Genomic DNA, 23,069 nt, shown 5'->3' on the forward strand with positions numbered 1-23,069 from the left:
TGATTATATCTTGTTTCATAACAGTTAAAACATAGGTAAGCAAAAAACTATGTTACCGTTCTTAGACTTAATTTAAACACTGCCTCAAACACAGATATATATTCTTTGCATTTATTAATAATAGGTGAAACATTTTGAATAATACATATCACATGGATCATACCATTAATTGTAACAATTTGACATTAAGAAGTTTTTATCACTCAGGAAAAGCATGTTATGTAGCAGTTGAGGACATATTTTAATCAATTAAAATGTCTTTAAATCTTATGAATGTTCGATGAAAAATGTTGCTTTACTCTATCCGAAAATAAAGTACAAAACCAAATTATTCATTGATATACCAACAATTTAACTTTCGTGTCCGTGTAATGTTTCATATAAATCATTTTATTCAATAACATGATATTTTTTTATAAAAATCACATGAAACTAAACCACACGAGAGACAAAAATATATCACACATTGGACAGCTGCCCATACTCCAAGAACTATGGTAATGTAAAACATGGCTTCGTTTTGCTTAATGCGTTTATCAGCGGCACAATGCGTCGGAGTCACTGTAACATAAAATCAAAACAAGGCCTAGTATTATTATATTATATATGCTAGTATAATAAAAATATCGTACATTCGAGAAGCATAAATAATTATATACTTTGTTTGAATGTATTTTGTTGTTTTCATTAAAATAATAATTTTGTCGATTTATTCATATATATATATATATATATATATATATATATATATATATATATATATATATATATATATATATATATATATATATATATATATATATATATATATATATATATATATATACAGTTCGCTAATAATGTTTAATGATGATGAATGTTGCAGACAGTAAAAAGTGCATAAAATGCTCAAAGGAAAACAAAACCATAAGTATAGCTACAGTAATTAGTACCAAGACTGTTCGTAAATTGATTCAGATGTGTACAGTTTATATACATGTAAACAATCAATAAATAGCTAAGAATACAAAAAACGACAACAGCAAAAACAACACTTTACCTTTACAACCAATTAAGGGATCGCAGTATTCTTCACTGCAGTCACATTGGCTTTGGCAGCCAACACCAAACGCTGGATACTGACATAGTTTTTCATATTCACTCCCATTATTTTTTTCCGAGCAATCTGAAACTACAATGTTTGCGCAGGATAAAGTTCTGCCATTTAGTTGACTGACCTTTACTGTAATGTCTAGAAAGGTAACTAAATGAAATAGTTATGCTATTTAATTACCATTCAGTCACATTTCAGTTGACTGAATGATAGAAATTAATCCTGTTTTGTTCTTTTTTAACTACATATACCATGTCAGACACTGTCATGTGTATTTATATTTGAAATTTTTTTTTGCTTTAAACGTTTGCACATAAGGATCAATTATTCTATTTAAAACCAAGTATGCTACAAATTAAGCATTATTCAGTTTTGAACGGTTACCGTTAAATATACATTTAAAAATACTCTTCAAAATAGTTTAGACTAGGAATAAAAATGTAATAAAATCAAGAGCGGATTTATACAGCCACTAACGTTTCAAACAAGTTACGAGTTATTCAACGTAATCGGACATAGTCAAATCATTTAAGGAGCGCATATGTTTTTGTGAGTGGTAATGCAGGCATTGCAGTGCTATCTCGTACTTCGATTACAGTCCCTAATCTTAGTTTTGGCGACTTTATTCCATTTTTGGTCAATTTGGTCCTAAATCTTGTTAATGGTGTTTGACGGGTTAGTTGAGTAAGGTACCCTGCTGCTGGACGTCAAAAACATAGACTTGGTTTTCCGGTGTGTAGACGGTTCTTTATTGGTTTGTCTCAAACACATACCGCAAAAGAATTCATCAGTTCAGTCTGGAGAGTGCTGGCGGGAGTTCTTCGTGTTCTTTGAGTAGGTGTACGATTAATCCTCTACTCTCGTGTTTAAAATTGACGTTCATTAACTAGCATGTAATATTTCGATCTTTTACTAAGCAAGATGTTTAAGGTTTCTTAATGATGATAAAACATGTAGTTGTTAACTTAATAGCAAACCCATTACAGGTAGATTATCCTCGGAATTATGACATCTTTCTTATTGCTTACACTTTTTTTAAATTAATGTTTGCAATCAAACAGTGTTGTCAATTTTGAACTTTTTTGAGTAGTATTGGAAAAATAAAAGAACTTTTACCTTTCATACCATCACATCCCTTTGTGAAATTGCACCGTTCTTTGCTGCAATTACACGCAAACTGACACAGGTAACCAAAAGACGGATATCGACAGGGGATATCACATTGATTTCCTGTATACCCTACTGGACATTCTGAAACATAAATCCACTGTAATAAACGGAATGAAAAATATACATTTTTACAACAAGACTATTAGACAAATAGAGTAAAAAAACCTATTTTATTTGTTGTAAATAATTTAGGAGAATGTCCTTGCTTGGAGGATATCAACACTGCAGCTGGTGATGAAGTTGTCGGCAAACCATCTAAAATGAAAATAAGACACGTATTCAAACATTATAATTACCTTTGAATCAATATCGTTTACAATAATGTATTCTAAGCAACAAATTTCAAATTATATTAGTATTTACCTTTACACCCAGTAGCTTGGTGACAGTCAATTTCAAGACAGTTACATTGACTTTGACAATTGCTGCCATAGCTAGGATATCGACAAGGAATGGAACAGTTGATACCAAGGAAGCCAACATTGCATTCTGTACAATTAGATATATAATGTTAAATAAGGTATATTTCATGTAAAAAGGTAAGCCATCCGTTATTCTAACATTTGAACCATTACTTTCATTCGACTAAAGATATAAGGTATATTCAAAGTTACAGATTACAAAAATAAAATAGGATTGCTCTCTAGTTTGTTCCTAAAGTCTAATAGAAGGGAAACACTGTTATAAAATATCATGAAAAACCAATTCAATAAAATAAATGAATAATTAAGAACTATTTACCCTCACATATGTGTAACATTTCATTCCATATTTTGCACTGGTTTGTATTTGTATTTGGTCTACAATGATTTAAAAAACACGGTTAATTATCATTCAAATAAAAACTAAAAAAATCGTTATAAAAGTTTTAAACGATAACAAATGAAATTAGAATTGTTTATTTCTTCAACAAAAAGTAAGGGCTTTTGAACATCCTTTTCAATTTTTTATTTAAAAAGTCAGAAAAAGTAAGAAATATATATATATATATATATATATATATATATATATATATATATATATATATATATATATATATATATATATATATATATATATATATATATATAACACCTATAAAACTTATTTATTAATACCATGAAAATAGTTAGATTTTAAATTGTACAAACAGTTAAGATAATCATTTAGGATAATATATACAAAATAACACCTATAATCAGATGCTTGAATAAAAACTTGTAAGTGATGCAAATGAAAGACAAGTCCAGAACGTTATAAGTAGCTATACTTTAAATTCTCTAAGAATATTTTCAAATCAAAGTACTGAAGTACTGACGGGAGTTGATTTTATCGATTATCATTTATGCCAAATCAACGATACATGTATGTGATTTTGCATGGCAAGTAGTATCAGTAATCGAAATCGAAAACGCTTTTTATCTCCGACAAGCAAGAGAGACTCTGTTTGTTGGATATTAACGGAGCCAGCCAAGCACCTGGTTGAACGAGACTACATTGAACTCTAGCGTAGGAATACATACGACTTTCAAAAATATCTTAACTGTTTGTACAATTTAAAATCTAACTATTTTCATGGTATTAATAAATAAGTTTTCTTGAAAAACAATGCTTCAGGATACATAGCATCGAATTTATCTATTATTTTCAAGAACTAAGCGGTATAATTGATTTGTGCTTAGGTCCAAACACTGTTTCACTTTCGCTTTGCCCAAGTAAGTGCATAGGAGAGTTGATTAAAATCAACTCCCAAAAATCATATAAAAGTAAGTATTCATTTTTCGGACCCAAAACTTGATATGCATAGAATATTTGTGCTTTAAATACTGAAGTAAGATGGCCGATATGGGCCGGACAAAAAGTAACCATGAATTATGTTTGATTTGCCGGCAATTCTTAGATGTCGGCAAATTTTAAATGTGGACAAATCTTATATTTAATGTTTAATTAAAATACCAGAGGATATTGAGGTCACAAAAGTCAAGTTATCTTAATTGGTCGAAGCAAAGTATGAGGAGAAGTAAGGGGGGATTTGCGCGCCGACATTGTTGAGGGCATTTCGAAACTTATTCATCACGGCAAATATAGATATGACGGCTTTATTATATTTAATGGAAGCCCGGATGAATTTTAAGAATTTTTGACATAGGGAACTCTTGTCATAAATATCTGAGATTTACTTATGAATTATCTCACACCAGTGTCAATTTCTTAGACACGACCATATACAAGAGATAGCCTGCGATTAGACTTTCGCTCATATATCAAACCTACTAACAGCTTCCAATACATGCACAGACAAAGTGCTCATCAGTTTTCAAGGGCCTTATTAAAGGAGAATGTACCAGACATCTGAGAAATACTAGTGATCAAGATGTATTACAAAGTATTTTTAAAGACTTTAAAACTCACCTCGAAAAAAGAGGTTAAAAACAATCAGAAGTTGAACCTATTATGCAAGAAACTATTTCTGCAAATAGAATGAATATTCTCAAAAAATGAAAGAAGAAAACAATAAAAGCTGTATCTAATGTTTTGGTGATCGTATAAAAGGATTAAGGAAACGACTTATGAAATACTGGGATAACATACAACATGACGAAGTATGCAAAAATTATTCACAACACCTCCTATGGTTACATAAAGTAAACACAAAAATATTGGTGATCTAATCATTAGATCCAAATAAAAACCAAATGAAGTTCAAAGAGATTAATTGATTTATGTATAAGGTGACCTCCTGACGAGGCGAGCCTTATTACAAATTTGAAATGACATGTGCTATTTATACCGCCGAAACACTTATCATAACAAGGTCAAACAAATTTAAGGTAACAAATCACTTTTCAATTAGAAATTTCTTTTGATGTTTGATCTACTGAATTAGTGTCAGGTAATCGGATTAAGCCCTTTGTTTGTACCCACGCTATACCTATCCTTTGGTCAAGAGGCCCTCGCAAGGGAATTCTTTCTTATCTTTATTGATATGGTAAGAAATTAACCTGTAATGTACATCACCTGGACTAAGTCGATCCCAGCGCGTCACTTTATGCTGGATCTTGGTGGAATAAACATTTACTGTATATCGACTCAATTTATTAAATACAGAAAACCAACCTTAACAACCATCCCAAGCCATGAAACATCATTTTCGTGACAAGTTTATTTTTCGTGACACACTCTTAATAGTTATGATATATAAGCAATTGACCAAATGCGTCATTAAGAATGTCGGGTTTCATGAGTTTAAGACATGTCTGGATGTTAGGATCCCGTCTTTCTTTTTATTTGCTCTTGCGTTCTGTTTTTATTCATTAATAATGCACGTTGAAAGTAAAACTGCCATGTTTTTGTCAAACCCTTTTGTCAATTAAGATAACGAGACTTTTTGACCTCTATATCCTCTAGTATTTTAATTGAACAATAAGTAAGATTTGCCGACATTTGAGATTTGCCGGTATCTAAGAATTGCCGGCAAATCAAATATAACTCGTGGTTACTTTTTGCCGGCATTTCAGGAATTGCCGGCAAATTGAACACAACTCGTGGTTACTTTTTGTCCGGCCCATATCGGCCATCGTACTGAAGGCATACCAAGTTTTGTGTCCGAGGAATAAATAAATACTTTAAAATGATTTTTTAAAAATATTCTTTTTGTAATTAAAAGTGTAGCTACTTGTAAAGTTCCGGAGTTATCTTTCTTTTGACAGTACACTACTAATACGCTCTTATCTAAGCAACTGGTTATACCAAGGCGTTCAGAAATGTTGAAATAGATTAGAGATGAAATTTTCTTTTGACATTGTAAATAAAAAAGGTAAAGGGGATGTCGAAAAGCCCTTACTTTTTGTTGGAGACAAAAGAAGTTCTAGTTAAGGTCTTCCGTTTCCAACGGAAGACCTTTTTGTTATTGCTTTGTTTCTTGTTCCCTTTTATTTATGTTTTCTTACGCTTTTTTGTACAAGCGATTTCTTGAAAACGACTTGACCGATTTCCGTGAAAATTTCAGATCTTGTAAATATTGATAAAAACCTTATATATATTTTTTTTTAATGACGTTATTTCTGTTCGGGAGATATTGGCGTTTTAGTGATTTTTAGAGGGTCATTTTGTCCTGCTATCTACTCCTAAATGAAAAAAGATATTGAATTTAAATTTTCAAGGATTGTAGACAAAAGATTGTAGATGTATTTAAAGGCATTTATGGTTGTCTAGCTTCAAAGACGTCGAAGCTCGCCTGGATCCGAAAATCGAGTTTGAAAAAACAACGTAATTTTTAATGGTTTTCGTTCTTTATCTCCTTTCCTTAAAATATTTTAACATTATATTTAGAGCAAATAAAATTTACGTTTACAAGAGCTTTCGTTTGATAACAAGAAAAAGGGGCTGTTCCTTCAAATTAGGGGCCAAAAGGGCTCTAAAGTCTTTCTTCCTTAGCACTTTACTGAGAAATATTTTGTAATATGTTTAAGAAGCAAAAATGTTTATCTTTCACTAATAAAACTATACATTATAAAATTTTTATTATGCATTACGAAATTAGGGGTTGTAAGGGGCCAGAAGTCCAAAACTTTGATCAATTATATCTAAAAAAGGACAAATATTTTGAAAAGCAATATAGAATAAAAGATGCTTAGAATGATGTTTTAAACAATATTCAATCATAAAGTTTCGTTATCTGGCCCCAATAAGGAGATTAGGGGTCGGCCCCTAAAACGTTATATCCCTGATAGCTCAAAAACGGCAAATAATTTCTAAACACTTGTTCAACTAAATATGTTTAATACCAAAAGACCTATCTTTTTATTTTTAGGGGCCAAAAGGGCTCTTAAGTCTTTCTTCCATAGCACTTTACTGAAAAATATTTTGTTATATGTTTAGGAAGCAATAATGTTCATCTCACATTTATTTAACAATATCTTATAATTATTTTATCATGTGTTCCGTATTTAGGGTTTTTTAATGGGTTTTAAGGGGCTAGAAGTACAAAACTTTGATAACATACCTCAATCAGAACAACTATTTAAAAAGCATCATTTTGAAAATCAATATAGAATAAAATGCTGAGAATGATGTTCCTAACAAAATTCATCCATCATTTTTTTGTTGCCCCGATAAGGAGATAAAGGGTCAAATATCAAAGTCAAGGTCATATAACCTTCAAAAAATCGCACGAAAGACCTCCTCGTTGCTCGCAACGAGATCGTGTCTAGTTATTGTTTTTCTCGACAGATTTATGTCAGCGTTTTTTTGTTGAAAACTGGAAGAAAAATTGATAGAATTTTGCAACGGTCTTACAGCAAATATATCACACTATGAAATTTTAGGCATCGGACTTCCGGTTCCGGTACTTCCGGTTTTTTCAAGGAATATTGTAATAATTGAATGAACCGCAATATTTGGTGTATTTTTTGAGTTAGATCGTTCAAATTTTAGAATTAGATTTAACTTGTTTAGATGTACAAATATGGTGGCGTAGACATTTTTCTATATCTTTGATATATAAGGCTTGAAAATTAAGAAAAGGGGCGAACAAATTGAAAATTTAAAAGATTTTTTAAGTTGTACTCTTTATTCTCAGCAAGAAACTGAAAAGATTTAAAAAATCGGATGAAAAATAAAAAAAGTTACAGCTAAAGGACTGTTTTGAACGATGACCCATGCAGATCCCTTATTCTTCCGAATTATCTACCAAAAACTTTTTTCCGATCTGCGAACTGTATGTGTCATTACACATATGAAAAATTGAAACATTTACTTGAAAACTTTTTGAGAAAACGAATGACGCGTGAGTTTAGTTTAACACTGATATTCCCATTAACGATTTTCACCGACCCATAAAACCGGAAGTAGTCAATATTTTTTAATGGAACTTAAAATATATGTTTTTTTTTCTTCAGGCCTATAATACACGTGTCATTAAAAATTGCTAAAGGACTAAATTCATATTTGTTTCAATATTCTTTCCGGTTTTAAAAAATCGCTGACAAAATTTTGTCGAGAAAAATATTACATGTATTAATAAAACATAAGAAAAACTATAGGTCTTTTCGAACGAAAGACGAAAAGCCCTAATTATGACTTACTTGACTGGGTTCTGCTCTGATAGCTGTTCATATGACAACGCACAAACGAGGCAAAGTAAAAAAGGATAATGCATGGTAAACTCTGGAGATATTTCATCACATTCTCTCACAACACTTATTGTATCAAAAATACTTTTTTACTGCATCGCAAACATATATGCTATAAAATATCCAAAAGACACTTTTCCTTAATCATAAGGGTTTCTTCCTGAAACCGATTTTCCGCACTTAATGCAAACATTCTTCCCTATATTTGCGACTAAACGTCACTATTTTAAGTGTTTATACATACATGTACTTTGGTAAAGTTTAAAATAATGCATGCACATGTCAAGTTCATGTACAATCAGTTAAGATATGCATAGTTAAAATGTTATTCCAACAGAAAAAATAAAAGCAGAACTAAAAATCAAAACTCTACATTTACATTCACCAGGTATGATTCCCATTTTTTCTTACGAAAATTGATTGATAATGCATAGCTTAGAAAATGACAGGACTGCAATCTACACCACACGTTTATCGATTGGTCAAAACCTTCACCGACCAAACGAAAATCACGGACTGCCCGAACTAATCATGTCGAGGTCAGACTCAAATTCCCATAGAAAATGATTTGGCTGTAACGTAACGTACTGATTTACATTAACATTATTTGGTTATCATTTTCTTTTTTTTTTGATAAATTTATAAATTGTTAAAAAAGATGCAAATTAAAAAAATGTCTTTGGTCTTTGGTGCAGGTTATGTAGATAGCGATCATTGCAGAAAAAAAATCATATAGCTATTTTTTCTGCAATGCCGCTCCTTGATACTCCACATAAACACCAAAGAAAGTTTTTATTGTTTAAACATTGACATATATGGACATTTGAACCTTCTTTAATATGATCATACATTTAAAAAAACTCCTCTCGCATGCAAATGTGGTGTTACATCTCTAATTATTAATGTGAACTGTTGGTAATTATGCGCAACAAAATATGGTACGAATTTTAACAGCTAAAAGATTCATTTTGTAATAATAAAACTTCAAATGTCATACAACGATCTTGTCAGCAAATTAAATCTTCCACTGGGTCGCATGCTGACTTTTTCATACTAATTGTTAGACCATAATTAATCAACTAATTGTCAACGGACTTCTACGTTTTTCCCGTTTACGACAAAGAGCACACGGCTGTATGAACGGTAAGCAGAGAATGCTCACTCCTCCTAGGCACCTGATCCTACATCTATCTTTTTGGAGGTCCGTGTTGCTCAGCTTTGAATTTGTATTTTGTTTTATGGATATTTGAGGTGGTCGACGGTTCGTTATGTCATTTTTTCATGCAGTGGATACTAGTCACCGAAATATTTTACTAGCAATCCGTATCCAAAATGATGTGCAGTTTAATAACTAACCTCTTGCTAATATTTTAAAACACACTAGCTAGTGTTAGTAACGCATTCTATACATTTGCTTTCAATGTTTTGATAATTTTTAAAATTGCTTCCTGGTTTTTCAAATACCCTTCTCGAAATATATGCTATTTTTGAATGCCTAAGTATTGTAAAACCAACAAAATGGCGCAGGACTACAGAGCAAAATTAATCACAACTGGAATGGAATAGCTATATGTAGATGTCAGCGGGGGCAGCAACCAACGACAGGAACAGATGGAAGAAGTGTATCCAGGCCTGGTGTGTCAGCGTGCACGAAGAGGTTAAGTGAGGAAATTATACATGTAGTCATCGATATGAATTCAGCAGTTTGATATTGTTAATTGAGATTTAAACTCTTTTCGTAAACAGAAAAAGAAACAAATTTCAAATCACAAGAGCAATGACATCAGCGGCAATTTTTACGCCTTAACCACCTTTTCAGATCTGTAAGGTCACCCCTGCAAATGTGCTCGGAATGTTTTCTTTATTGTTACTAAGTATGGAATAATTCCACAAGTGTTCGAATCAAAGTTCACGAGACTTTCCGGAGATTTATTCAGTTCCTGTGAATGTTTGAGCAAAAGTATGAGTTTTCGGAAGATATTCTCAAAATACGTAAGTACTGATCGTTTTTCTTATTTCATATCTTACTAGGATATCTGTTACATGTACATGTACAAAATGAACTTATCTTAAGATATGTATGATTTAATCATCTAGATGTCATTAAAACTAAACGATTACATTTCGGAACAGGGAAATCCTAAAGTTTAACTACTTCATCTCGTTGTTGTTAAAATATAAACATTGTGTTACTTGATTCAATCATAGATATGGTTCATGCGTTTGGTGTACAAAAAGAATGGGTGTCTGTTTTTGCAAAAACTTTGTATATCGTGTCATTCTGAGTCTGAGTCATCTGTCTCATGTTTAGCTATTTTACTAGAAAAAGACATCAATGGTAAAATGTAATCTAACAAAATAATTTATGATATACGTTGTGACTTCAAATTTTTCTATCGTCAATTTTCCTTAATTATGAAGGAGTATACATATCATGTACCTTCATATTGAGTCTTGTCTCTCAGTTGATTCAATACGCAAGGGCATGCTCTACGCATGAACAAGGCAGGCTACAGACGAAAAAGTTAATTAAACTAAATTATCAACCGTCTCGATATACATGTAAGTCATCATTTCGAAAGTTCATCGTCGGCAGCAAACACAATCTTCTGCTAGGTCGAATGCTGGGTGGCGTTTTTAATGCTAATTTTTAGGCCATTATTTATCATCAGATTTTTGTTTTCCCTGACAGTGAGCAGAAGGAGGGTGTGACTGAACAGCAGAGGATGCTCATTCATCCATGACACCGGATCCTATCTCAATTTTTTGTAGAGGTCCGTATTTTCTCTGCTCCTATTTTTTTTTAGTTTTCCTGTTGACTTTTGCTCTAGAACGCTGTTCTTTATCACCACATTTCTTTTCAAGGAAATTCTGCATAAAATAGTAAAGTCTCTTTCACTATTGATACTATTACTAGGTCGAAAAAAAAATAATTTTTAGACGAATTTTTTTGGAATTCAATCAAATAATTATCTGTTTGATTTTTTCTCATTTATAAGGCACTCATCTGTAAGTCATTGTTTTCATTATAAGGCACGTAGCATCATTTTTAAAAGGAACTTGCGGTACCTTTTTGAATCTTGACTACATGTTAACTTGATTAAAATGTGAACTCTCTCTCATTCTCTCTCTCTCTCTTTCTCTCTCTCTCTCTCTCTCGCATTTGTGATGGTGAAATAGTATTCCAGTTCTTACTGGAATTCAACGATTTCTGAATGCATTGCTGGGTCGTTCATTCATAAAAGATCAATTGTAATGTTTATTATCATGCTCATCGACGAACTCTATTTAAGTATAAACTCTAGCCCAAATTAGTTAGAGTTAGTACTCCAATTTCCTGATTCAGACTTCACAGAAGAAAATAAGTAAACAGTGTATTGTTTCTATTGACATCATTATTTATAATTAAAGTAGACAATGTGCTTTAATAATCAGATATGTTATGCTTATCAACTAATGTAAACCAACTTTTGCAAGAAATTTTTGCGAGGTTTGCGAGGGCCGCGTCGTCGCGAATGTATCTCGCCGCGATTTAGTCTAGTTGTTATGACAAAACGGGTCTGGGTATGGCTTGATCGCGAACATTAGTCGTCGCGAACCACTTTTGCTTGAGTAAATCGCGAAATAATGTTGTCGCGAATAAAAGTTGATTTACAGTATGGAGGGGCCAGTAATTTGATTTACACATGATGTGTTCATTACCTTATACATGAAAGTGACGGTTTTACTATCATTAACTCTTTGGCGGAGTTTGATTTACAAAGCTTCTCTTTGCTACTGGTAAAAATCGCATTTTGTCTGTTTACATATTGTAATTATGCTCTCTTTCTATAGTATTCATGGGGAATTCCTATTTACTTCGTCAGTCTCTGTAAAAAAAACATAAATGATAAAAGTCATTGTACATTAATAAAGATGGTATAACCATTAATACCACTAATTTTAAAAGTAATTTTCGATTACTTTATAAAAATTGCATCTACATAGTTCGATATTCTTTTCACAGTCTTATATGATTAATATTTGTACCGACATAATTATTATACTGGGTTCCTTTTGTGACCAGAATTGATACATATATAAGTTTTATTGGCAAAAATTGACACTAACATTTTTCTTGCTTATCCTTTTAAAGAATTTCTTACTGCAAAATATGCTAAGAGTATCGATCTATATATTGCAAATATTTTACTTTCAAATTTCTGACTTCATATTTTACTTGGCCTTTGTGTACTGATTTCCTAATGAGACAGGAACTTGTGATTTAAGGTTTTCCAATTGCATGTCTTGCTACATGTATGGGCGAAAATTAAATGTAGTGACTGCCTTCTTTAAGGAACCCTTGTTTTATTTGTTGTATTTTCATGTTATTAAACTACATTTTATATGTATTTTATATGGGTAATTGTTTGATTTTCATTTTTTAAGCTTGCACCCAATAGTACATCATATGATCGCTAGTAAAAACCTGGTAAGTTGACTCTTTGTTTACCTCACTGATATGGTGTTCTATATAATCTTACGTCCTATTAAAATCAGACATTTTTACGATATTGCATAAGCTACTTAATTTATTCCACACAAATACTACCAATTTTGCATGATTAGAGCATTACTTTCATATAACATATACCAAACATATGGTGGCATATCTCTGCCCCTTGTTAACAAGTTATTTTTCTATTAATTATGTCGACATGCAATATAACTATTATGACATGCAAGATAGTTATGTCAATATGCAACATAACTATGCTGACATTCACGAAAACTGCAATCAAATAAGAGTTATAAAAAATCTTAAATATCGCCAACATGTGACATCCAAGATGCAAGATACGCTACCTATTGATGTCAACATGCAACTTATTTATGTTATATGCAACTTCTTTATGTCGACATGCAACTTGGTTATGTTAACATGCAAGAGAAATATATTGACATGCAACATTTTTATGTCGACATGCAACATATTTATGTCGTCATGCAACTTAGTTTAGTTGACATACAACTTATAAGTTGCATGTCGACATATTTATCTCGCATGTTAACATAACTAAGTTGCATGTCAACATATTTATCTCGCATGTCAACATAAGTAAGTTGCATGTTGATATAAATAAGTTGCATGTCGACATAAATAAGTTGCATGTTGACATAAATAAGTTGCATTTCAGCATATTTATCTTGCATGTTAACATAACTAAGTTGCATGTCGACATAAAAAGGTAGCATCTAGCATCTTGGATGTCACAGGTGGGCGATATTTGAGATTTTTTGAGATTTTGTATAATTCTTATCTGACTGCAATTATTTTGCATGTCAAAATATTTATCATGCATGTCAACATATTTGATAGAAAAATAACTTGCACACAATGGGCAGAGATATGCCACCATACAAAAAGCATTTACCTGTAAGATGAGTGAACGAAAATACACTTAATGGGCATTTTGATAACAGCTTACTAACAGAGAGCTTAAGGAACACCGTACAAGATAATAAATAAGTTTATGAAAATCTAATAAATAGTCAAACTGTTTTCGTTTTTGCAAATGATGTGAAGTTGGTTATGAAATTGTCGGCGAACCACCTAAATATGAAAATAACATGTACTATTAGATTATCAGATTTGAATCAATATCAATTGCGATGAAAATTTGCTGTGCGCGAAACAAGAAATATCGAACTTCAGTTAATAATTTGTATGCACGTTTACATTCAGTAGCTGGGTAACAGTAAATTTGAAGACGCTTACATCGACATTGAATAAAAAATACATTATCAATCGTGTAAAAAGTAATTTATACGGTTATTCTAACTTTCAAAAAAGATTATCATGAAAGTGTATATGGTCGGATTAATTACTATCTATTATATACTTCAGAATTCGACAAAAGAGATTTATTTTTTTTTTAACCTTTACACATCTACATGTTTGCATACAACTAAACAAAACACTATTTAGAAACATTAACGTAAAAAACTACAAAACTATGTGTTTAATAACTGTTTATTTACATTGACATTTAAGTAAAGTTTTATTCATGTTTTGCACTGTTTTCTATTTGTATGTGTAAACGGAATGTATTGATAACATTTTTAGAATTTAACTAGTAAAATATTTGATATACCTAAAGGTGTTCTGTATGCTCTGATAGCTGTACACATTGCGACGCAAAAGTGTAAACTAGAATTATACTCATTAAGCTTTGGACACATTTCCCTATTTATCAGAAAACTTATTTCTTAAAAATGCCTTTTTCCGTTACATTAACGTTTTTGTGAAAAAAATATAACATATATATATATTTTTCATTACCTATGTAAGCTTCCTTCCCGAGTTCAATTTTTAGCATTTCACGCAATTTTTTTCTTCTGAATGTGACTGAACGTTACTATTATTATAAGTATTTACACCTTGAATGGATATTCGTTTCAAAAAAATAAAAAGTTATATAATTATATCAATGATAGGGCAATGAAATATGCACAAATTATTAGTTGGAAATACCGTTTTAAAGTAAGAAAAAAAGTATTGAAACTCAAATCGATGGAATTTTTTTTTTTTAAATGTCACACTACATTGCGACATAACTTGAATATATACTACATGCAGATGTGGTATAACGTTCCGTCTTAAATTTGAATTATTGATAAAAACGTGACACAAAATATGGAACGATTTGTAACACTCGGATTTCCATTTTAATTATAAAAAACATTCACACTCCATGCAGTGGATATCGCCCATGTTTTACTGGCAAATTATGTGGAAAATAATGTTTAATTGTTCAAATGTTACTCGTTAAGTTGGTATTGGTTTCAAGGGTCAAATATGTAATTCAAACCAATTGATATTAATAACGCATTAGCCAATTCCATAACATCATAAACATTTGTTTTAAGGGACAGTTGCTTCGTCAGGATTCATTTGCTGATCTCATTATATATGTTTTTTTCCTAAATAATCCTCCACAATAATTCTGCTGTTTTGTAATTTTGTTTCAAAATTAATTAGGGATATCCAAATTCTTTTTTCTTAATTGGGAAAAACAAAATTTACAAGATTAAAAGTAATGGCTATAATTAAACTTCCTTCACGTTATAAATTATGTAAGGTATACAGCCTTTATCTTCACCTTCCGGATGGCGTTCAGACCGAATTGAAAACAACAACAACAACAAACAAACAAATTGAAAGATTGAGAGTACTGAAAATTGGGCCAGTTTGATGTGTGTACTTGTATATTATAGTTTTGAACATAAATTACACACTTTCTATTTGTAACTAAGAAAGAGATTGGTTGTTTTAGAACAATAAATCATTTATTGAATTTTACAAGTTTGGCAATAAAACAACATACTGAATGAAAACAATTAACAGGAACAGAAGGTGAAAATAATAATCATTTCCGAAAAAAAACATTATAAGTGGTATATTGCGTTACACAAGAACATCGTCCTCTATTTGGAATTAGGTTAAATTTATCTAAAATGTTATACATACTCAAGAGATATTGACTGTCTGTTTGTAAAACACGATCTGCCTGAGGACCTCTTCTTGTGTACTGTTAAACAAACATGTGATACATATAACACCACTGCTATAATTGCCAGACAAACAAAAATGGTATTGTTTATTGTCTGGAAGTACGACTGATCTTTTTTCTTGGTTGCATTTATTGAACTGTTTTGGATGCCAATTGTCCCTTGAAAACCTGCAAAACAAATAAGAAAAACAAATGATGACTCATGGATTATAAAAACAAATTTTTTGTTGTTGATTTCTGTTCTGTTTAACAAAATTGTAAAATGTGCCTAATTGTAATCATAATATGGAAATCTGCGTAAGACGAATGAAATATTCGGTGTAGAGCTTTTTATTTTATAGTACACGTACCCCTTCATACCATTGCTTTTTTTTGTACAGAATCAACATCATATAATAAGAAAAAGCGTAGATTTTTCACTTTATATAAAATGTTAAATATAACATGTTGCTTCTAAATTTTTTGACAACCTTTAGTAACCGCCCTGTTTTGGCTTTAAATGGGTAAATGTACGGGAAAGTAAAAAGCTTTTACATAAAATGATACATGTACTAAATTAATTACTTGCATAATTAAAGCATCATTTAATATAAAAAGAATAGTCAAAAAACTATATAATCTTACTTTTCTCTGTGACCTGAACTGTTGTATCATTTGGACTGATGTATTCGGATGGAGTGGGATTAAAAATATTTCTGGAACTTACTAAAAGTACAAAACGTTTAAGCGCTGCTTTAAATTTATTCATTTAATTATAGATGTAACAAAAGATTTTAAACTATACACGAAAAATAAATTTGCATGCTAAATAGAAACGACAAAATTCACGATGTCTGAATAGATATTCACCTTTTTTTTTAAATAAACAACTAGGAAAACAGGGTAATGGTGAAATTCATCCATATATTGACAATAATTTATTTAAAAAGCAAAACTTTTTATTCGCCAGTTGGATGGATGGAATATGGTTTAAATGATAGAGATTTTTAGAGGCAAAAGCTAATTAATATAAAAAACTTTGGGGAAAAAAACTTTTTTACAGAGTTGTCTTTCTTTCATAGATAAAAATGATTTTTTTGTTTTGGAAATGAATAGAAATTCTGAATTGCTTGGCAATTTGTAAGAAGGAGCCTTATGCAACTTTTGAGAAGAAATTGAAAAAAGATGACTCGTAATAAAAGGTATGTTAGAAAATATACGTTTCTATGGATTTCAATGCTCACTTTAAAAGGTTAGACACTTTTCTATGTTTAAAAGAATTTTATATTCCTAAGATAAAACTTTATCATTTGATTATCTCTTGATAATCTAACAAACGTTCAAATGATCAATCTATGTACTAGCTATTAGTTATGAAATAGGATAGGTAAGATCGTTTTATTTTAACAATAATGTAACATTTATAATAAAAAATAACGTACAGTTACTTTGACATCCATAAGCTGGATTGCAGTCCTCCTGGCTACAATTACAATGGAGTTGACACTCCTTTCCGTAATTTGGATAACGACAAATTGCTTCACATTTTGTTCCAATTCTCCCAATATCACATTCTGAGACAACATATTAAACAAAACAAAACTATAGAGATTTAACTAACATAAAGCATATTTTGATTTATAGAATATGTACATTGGCATTTCGGTATCTTGCGAGGTTAGATAATGATAAATAACTTTCTAAACCAAAGGAATAAAATTAGATAATACTAGTATTAAATATCACAAGGCGGTATGTCCATGGAGGGGTCTTTTGAATATGATGGCCATCATGCCATCAAGTATACCATCAAAAGGACGGGTTATTTCTCCTAAATAAGCTTCATTTACCTATGTCTCTAAGAACAAGATATATATTGCACTTTCAATCCAATATATTTTTAAGTATTTGGCGTCTTTGTCATATTTTATGTAATACGCTGAAAATGTTTATTTATATTTAAAAGAAACGAGGTAAATTATACTTCAATTAAGACACACAACTTTTCATTTCATTACATTTTATATCATTTTACTTGTAAAATTAAATATACAGAAATGGTTCTATACATTAAGAGTCGCACATCAAATTGATTATTAGACAAGGAATACCACTATCCTATTATTTTATGTTTTGTAGAGGGGCTTTTATAAAATGATTTGTTTGATCCTTTAACATGTATTTTTTGGATAAACCTATCCTACAGAATGTGATATTCTAAAAATGATCATTACAAGTAAGAATTGTGATAAGTCAATTGATCCAAAATATACACTGAGGGCCAAAAGTGTTGCAACACACTTGGGTGTCGTCATTACAACTTTGTTTGCTACAAACTTAATTTTTAATGCTGACGGGTAACAACCGACAACGCCACATTTTATGGTGCCGAGGAAAAAGACATTGGCAAACTAAAAGGTGGCAGAAAGTTATATTTTCGGACAAAACACAGGTCGTGATTGGGCAAAATAACTCCATTAGTTTGTTGAGAAAAACGTCCAAGAAGAACCAACGCATATCGCCATTTTAAGTGAGTTGAATATTTTTGGGGTGTACTACGATGGCATTGGTGATTCCAGTAAATGGAAATTTAAACTCCATGAAGTATTTAAAACTATTAGATTTTCATGTATGACCTAATGTAGCTGTTATTGTCAAAGTTTTCGGAAATCGTCCATTTATTTTTAAAGATGACAACGCCACCCCTCTCTGTTCAAGACAAAGAAACAGATCTAAACGGGAAAACAGAATTTAAAAAAAATTGACCTGTACAGTCCCCAGACGTCAATATCATAAAAATATCTGATGTTTTTTCAAAATTTAACTGTCCCGTGTGATTGATAACATTGAAAACCGTGATGACTTAGTTGCAGCAGTTATAAGAATTTTGAATGGACTACATCAGAAACTTGTTTGCCTCATTACACCAGAGACTACGACAGGTTACAATTCAGAAAGGACATCCAACAAAATACTGACAAATGTAAGTAGACACCTTTTAACACATTGAAAGTTCGTTTTACTGTGTGCTGTTGATGTTACTTTTTGATGACATCAGCCATTTCTGTTGCATTACTTTTGGCCACTCGGTGTACATATCTTGATTATCAGAAAACTCAGCTTGAATTTAAAGCATGGATAAAATTTCATAAAGTGAGTACAATGGACATTAAAAATAAAATCATACCACTTCTGAAGGTTGGCAAAGTGTTAGCAGTTGACCGTTTGTCTTTAGTTATGGTTGGTATAATTATAGTACTTCTGGAACTGACTAGGAAAAGAAGAAACCGTTGACTATTCGAATGTTTCATTTAGAGTTTGATTTAGATACAGAGAAAATGAATTGCGTACATGATAAACTTATCTGGGCACACGATCATAACATAACAATTCACACATATAATTTTACATTGATAGCAACATTTCCTAACCGTTGACAAAACGTAGGTTGAAAAACGTATGTCCGATTTCGTCAATCATACGTTGTGCGTTTGTTTATAACTTAAGAATACTACATCAATTAAGTATGTAACAGGTTAAATAAAGTAAGAATCTTTTAATAAATTGAAAATTACTACTGACAACTCAAACTAAGCACAGTTTTTGTTATATCTGATCTGACGATTTCCTTGGTTGAATTTGATTTGCTTCAAAGTTTTTTTTTATAAGTTAGAGAGGAGCTTTTTTACATTAAAGTTCCAAAAGAAAAATGTATGAGGCTCGTGTCTTTGTTTTAAACTATCATTTATAATTTGAACTCACTTTAAAAGATGGAACATGAATTTAGAATTACATACAGTTACTTTGACATCCGTATGCTGGATCGCATAGCTCCTCTTTACAAATGCATAGAAACTGACAATTCTGTCCGTAGTTTGGAAAACGACACAATGCATCACAATTCGCTCCAATTATCCCAATATCACATTCTGAATATAAAAAATAAATAAAATGAAATAATAAAGACAATTGTATAGAGATTTACTTTAACAGTTTGAAAAATACAGACCTGTAAATTTCAGTTTGGCTTTTTTTTTAAAACAAATCGGAAACATATCCTATCACATTTAAGGACCACATAAACTAGATATAATTATATTACAATACTTACGGCATTATAATAAATGAATTTAAAAAAATTAATTTATCGTTTCATAGTAACAAAGATATCATTATATTTATAAGTTTTGTTGGCGGACTTCCACAACATAATTAATATTGATGCTGCTATTTTTAATTGACACACTTCTTAAAGAGAAAATCACATTCAAGAATTATTATTAATGTGTAAAAAGAAAAAAGTGAAACAGGTTAGTTCAAGTAAAAGTAAAATGAGTATGAAAAAATACATTTAACATTAATTTGGAAAACAATTGAATTTTAATATTATATTTTTACCCTTTACTGTGATCTTTAGAGAAGTTTTGTCGTGTGACTCGATGTCTGCAGTCGGAGTTGATATTATAGAATTTTTGGAACTCACTAGTAAATTAAAAACTGTTAAGTGTAAAAAATGTGTTGTCGAAAAAACAAAAGCTCAAAGTGTAATATTATGAGTTCTTACACCTACTTATAAATTTGGCTAAATTTCATGATTTTTATTTAATTTTTATTGGATGCAAAATGTAAAATACTACTACGTTTTTTTGTCTCTTTTTATCAATAATTAATTTTTTTCACCACATTCAAACTTACATGCCTTGTATTTGAAATATATATTGTACATGTATATATACAATTTCTCTTTACTCATTTATTCTCCAAGTATCTTTATTATTCTGTGTATATATAAAGCATCGAATCTTGTGAATCAAAATAAACATTCGTTTAATTCAAAATTTACCCAGTACATTTATCCATGAGAAATAAAGTAACCTTAATAAGTATATATTAACTACCCATCAATTATTTGTAATACTTGGTAAAACCATAACTTACTTCTCTTTTCTATTTCAAGAAAAGGTTTAAAGATACTTTTGGTTAAGATTTTCAATATAAAAGAAAATTAAACGTCTTCGGTTTTAGCATGTTTTGCAATTACTTGTCATGTTTTGCAAGTTAATGCCAAAAGTGTATATAATATTGAAGTCCATAGAGTTAATAGGATCAGACAAACTGAAAAGCAAATAATTATCTGATCGGAAGCCATTTGTTGAATTTGCATTAGATGGAAACATTCAATGAAGAGGAAGGGATAACTGTATATGTGCATTCTAATACGAAATTGAAACACTTGCATAATTTTCAATTAAACATTCATAAATCTAACATAAAAGCTATAACCATAATGTATAATTGTATACAATTACTTTGACATCCAAAAGCCGGATCGCACTCCTCTTGAATACAATTACAAGGAAACTGACATTCTTTTCCGTAATTTGGATACCGACAAAGTACCTCACAGTTTCCTCCAGTTCTCCCAATATCACATTCTGGGGTTCAAAGCAAAGAGGGGAACTTATGTGAAAATATTTGGTAATGTAAAAACTTGTACATTTGTTTTTTTTTAAGAATGACCATGGGAACCTTAATATTTATACATGTAACTATGGTTCAATGATTGATAATATCAGGTAGCACAAGCTTCCCTGGCGTAGTAACTTAATCCACAAGAAAGATTTAAATCGAAAAAGTTAATAACTGATGACTTTTGATGGCCGTGTATGAGTTAAAATGATGCCTATTTAAATGAATAAGCCTAAAATGAAATAAACAACAATAAGCCGATAGACCTGGCTATATACTTAAAAATTGCACCTGATAATACACGTGATTCATAATTTACACAAAACTTATCGGTATAAAGATTGATATGAAACTTGCACAAGACCTTGAATCGGAAAATTAACAGAAACCACTCCTTGAAATGACAATGTTTACCGTTTCTTACTGAATAATGTTCACTTCAGTAGCATAAAGACTTGATAATCTCAACATTTGGAGCTGATACCCCAACTCTTATAATGGATGTATTTTAATGTTTTTTTTATTCATCAATAGTTCTATTCAATTGAGTTGAGTTTTATAAACTAGCAACTGTTTTAAACGCTAGTTTTCTTCATTGAAAAAAGCAAAACTTTTAACAAGAGTACATTGACAGTGTATTTATAATCTATTTTATGAACTTCCTGCTTTACAGATAAAACTCTAGTATTTTCATTAAAAAAAAAAGTTTTGTCGAAATGCTGTAATAATTACAATAAACAATGTAGATGTTGCAAATCTATGCATTATGAAAAACATTGTATACAACATTGAATACAACAACGTCATGCAAAATTCAAATTGGAATATATCAACTTTTGGGAAATAAATTAGCACAGACATTTGAACAGATCTTACCACTAATTACTATTGAATGATCCTTAGTTGTTAAGTTTGCATTCCAAATGTTTTCTGTTCGAGAAAAAAAGAAGAAGTCGCAAATCAAGAAATAGAATTCCGTAGGCTTTTACAATTTTTCACTTAATCAAGTTTTAGATTTCACTACAAAAAATAAGAGTAGATTAACATTGTAGCATACGTTACTTTGACATCCAATAGCTGGATTGCAGTATTCCTGGCTACAATAACATCTTAACTGACAATCTTTTCCGTAGTTTGGAAAACGACAATATACATCACAATTTGATCCAACTCTCCCAACGTCACAAGCTATAAAACAGTTTATAAGCATCGACATTTTTTTTAAAAGCAGTTTGATATAAATATAAGGCATTACTAACATCCTAAAGCAGTTACATGTATCTTATATGTGAGATTAACTAGCTTACCAATCGCAAATTGTAATTTCAAAACCAACATGTTTAACACAAACATATAATGCATTGTGTATACAGAATGTATAAATCATAAGGTTTTTGTTATGTTTATTCCTGTCTTCATTAAAAAATTGTTTCCTCTTCGAATTCCTGATATCCTAGATTTTATATTTGTAAAAAATTTCCTTTTATAAATTTACCAAAGTGCAAAAGGCAATTATTAGTATGTAAATTATACTGTACGCGTAGAGAGGTCATCTTTATGACGTCACTCTTTATAATTATGTATGAGTTAATTGCCTCCAACGTAAATATCAGAAACTATTTCAAGTGTTCAAAAGTACCTGCATGTTAATGTAATACACGAAAGTGGATATGATACATGTAGCAGGAATGT

General features: G+C 30.7%; 2 protein-coding genes across 2 annotated transcripts; both read right to left on the minus strand.

Annotated features, from left to right (window-relative positions):
• Positions 1-97: 97 nt before the first annotated feature.
• LOC128185764 (cell death abnormality protein 1-like) lies at positions 98-8,537 on the minus strand. Its single transcript, XM_052855424.1, has 7 exons — positions 8,329-8,537; positions 3,005-3,063; positions 2,627-2,752; positions 2,429-2,518; positions 2,210-2,344; positions 1,040-1,171; positions 98-561 (listed from the first exon to the last, which is right to left on the minus strand). The coding sequence occupies exons 1-7, from the start codon at positions 8,400-8,402 to the stop codon at positions 395-397; spliced, it is 783 nt and encodes a 260-aa protein (XP_052711384.1). The 5' UTR covers positions 8,403-8,537; the 3' UTR covers positions 98-394.
• Positions 8,538-15,793: 7,256 nt separating this feature from the next.
• LOC128185363 (cell death abnormality protein 1-like) lies at positions 15,794-20,956 on the minus strand. Its single transcript, XM_052854978.1, has 6 exons — positions 20,950-20,956; positions 19,706-19,837; positions 19,096-19,179; positions 17,351-17,482; positions 16,554-16,634; positions 15,794-16,097 (listed from the first exon to the last, which is right to left on the minus strand). Exons 1-6 carry the CDS (start codon positions 20,954-20,956, stop codon positions 15,877-15,879), a joined length of 657 nt encoding a protein of 218 aa, XP_052710938.1. The 3' UTR covers positions 15,794-15,876.
• Positions 20,957-23,069: the final 2,113 nt, after the last annotated feature.

The sequence above is a fragment of the Crassostrea angulata genome, chromosome 5 (assembly GCF_025612915.1).
Source record: "Crassostrea angulata isolate pt1a10 chromosome 5, ASM2561291v2, whole genome shotgun sequence".
Classification (NCBI taxonomy): Eukaryota; Metazoa; Mollusca; class Bivalvia; order Ostreida; family Ostreidae; genus Magallana; species Magallana angulata.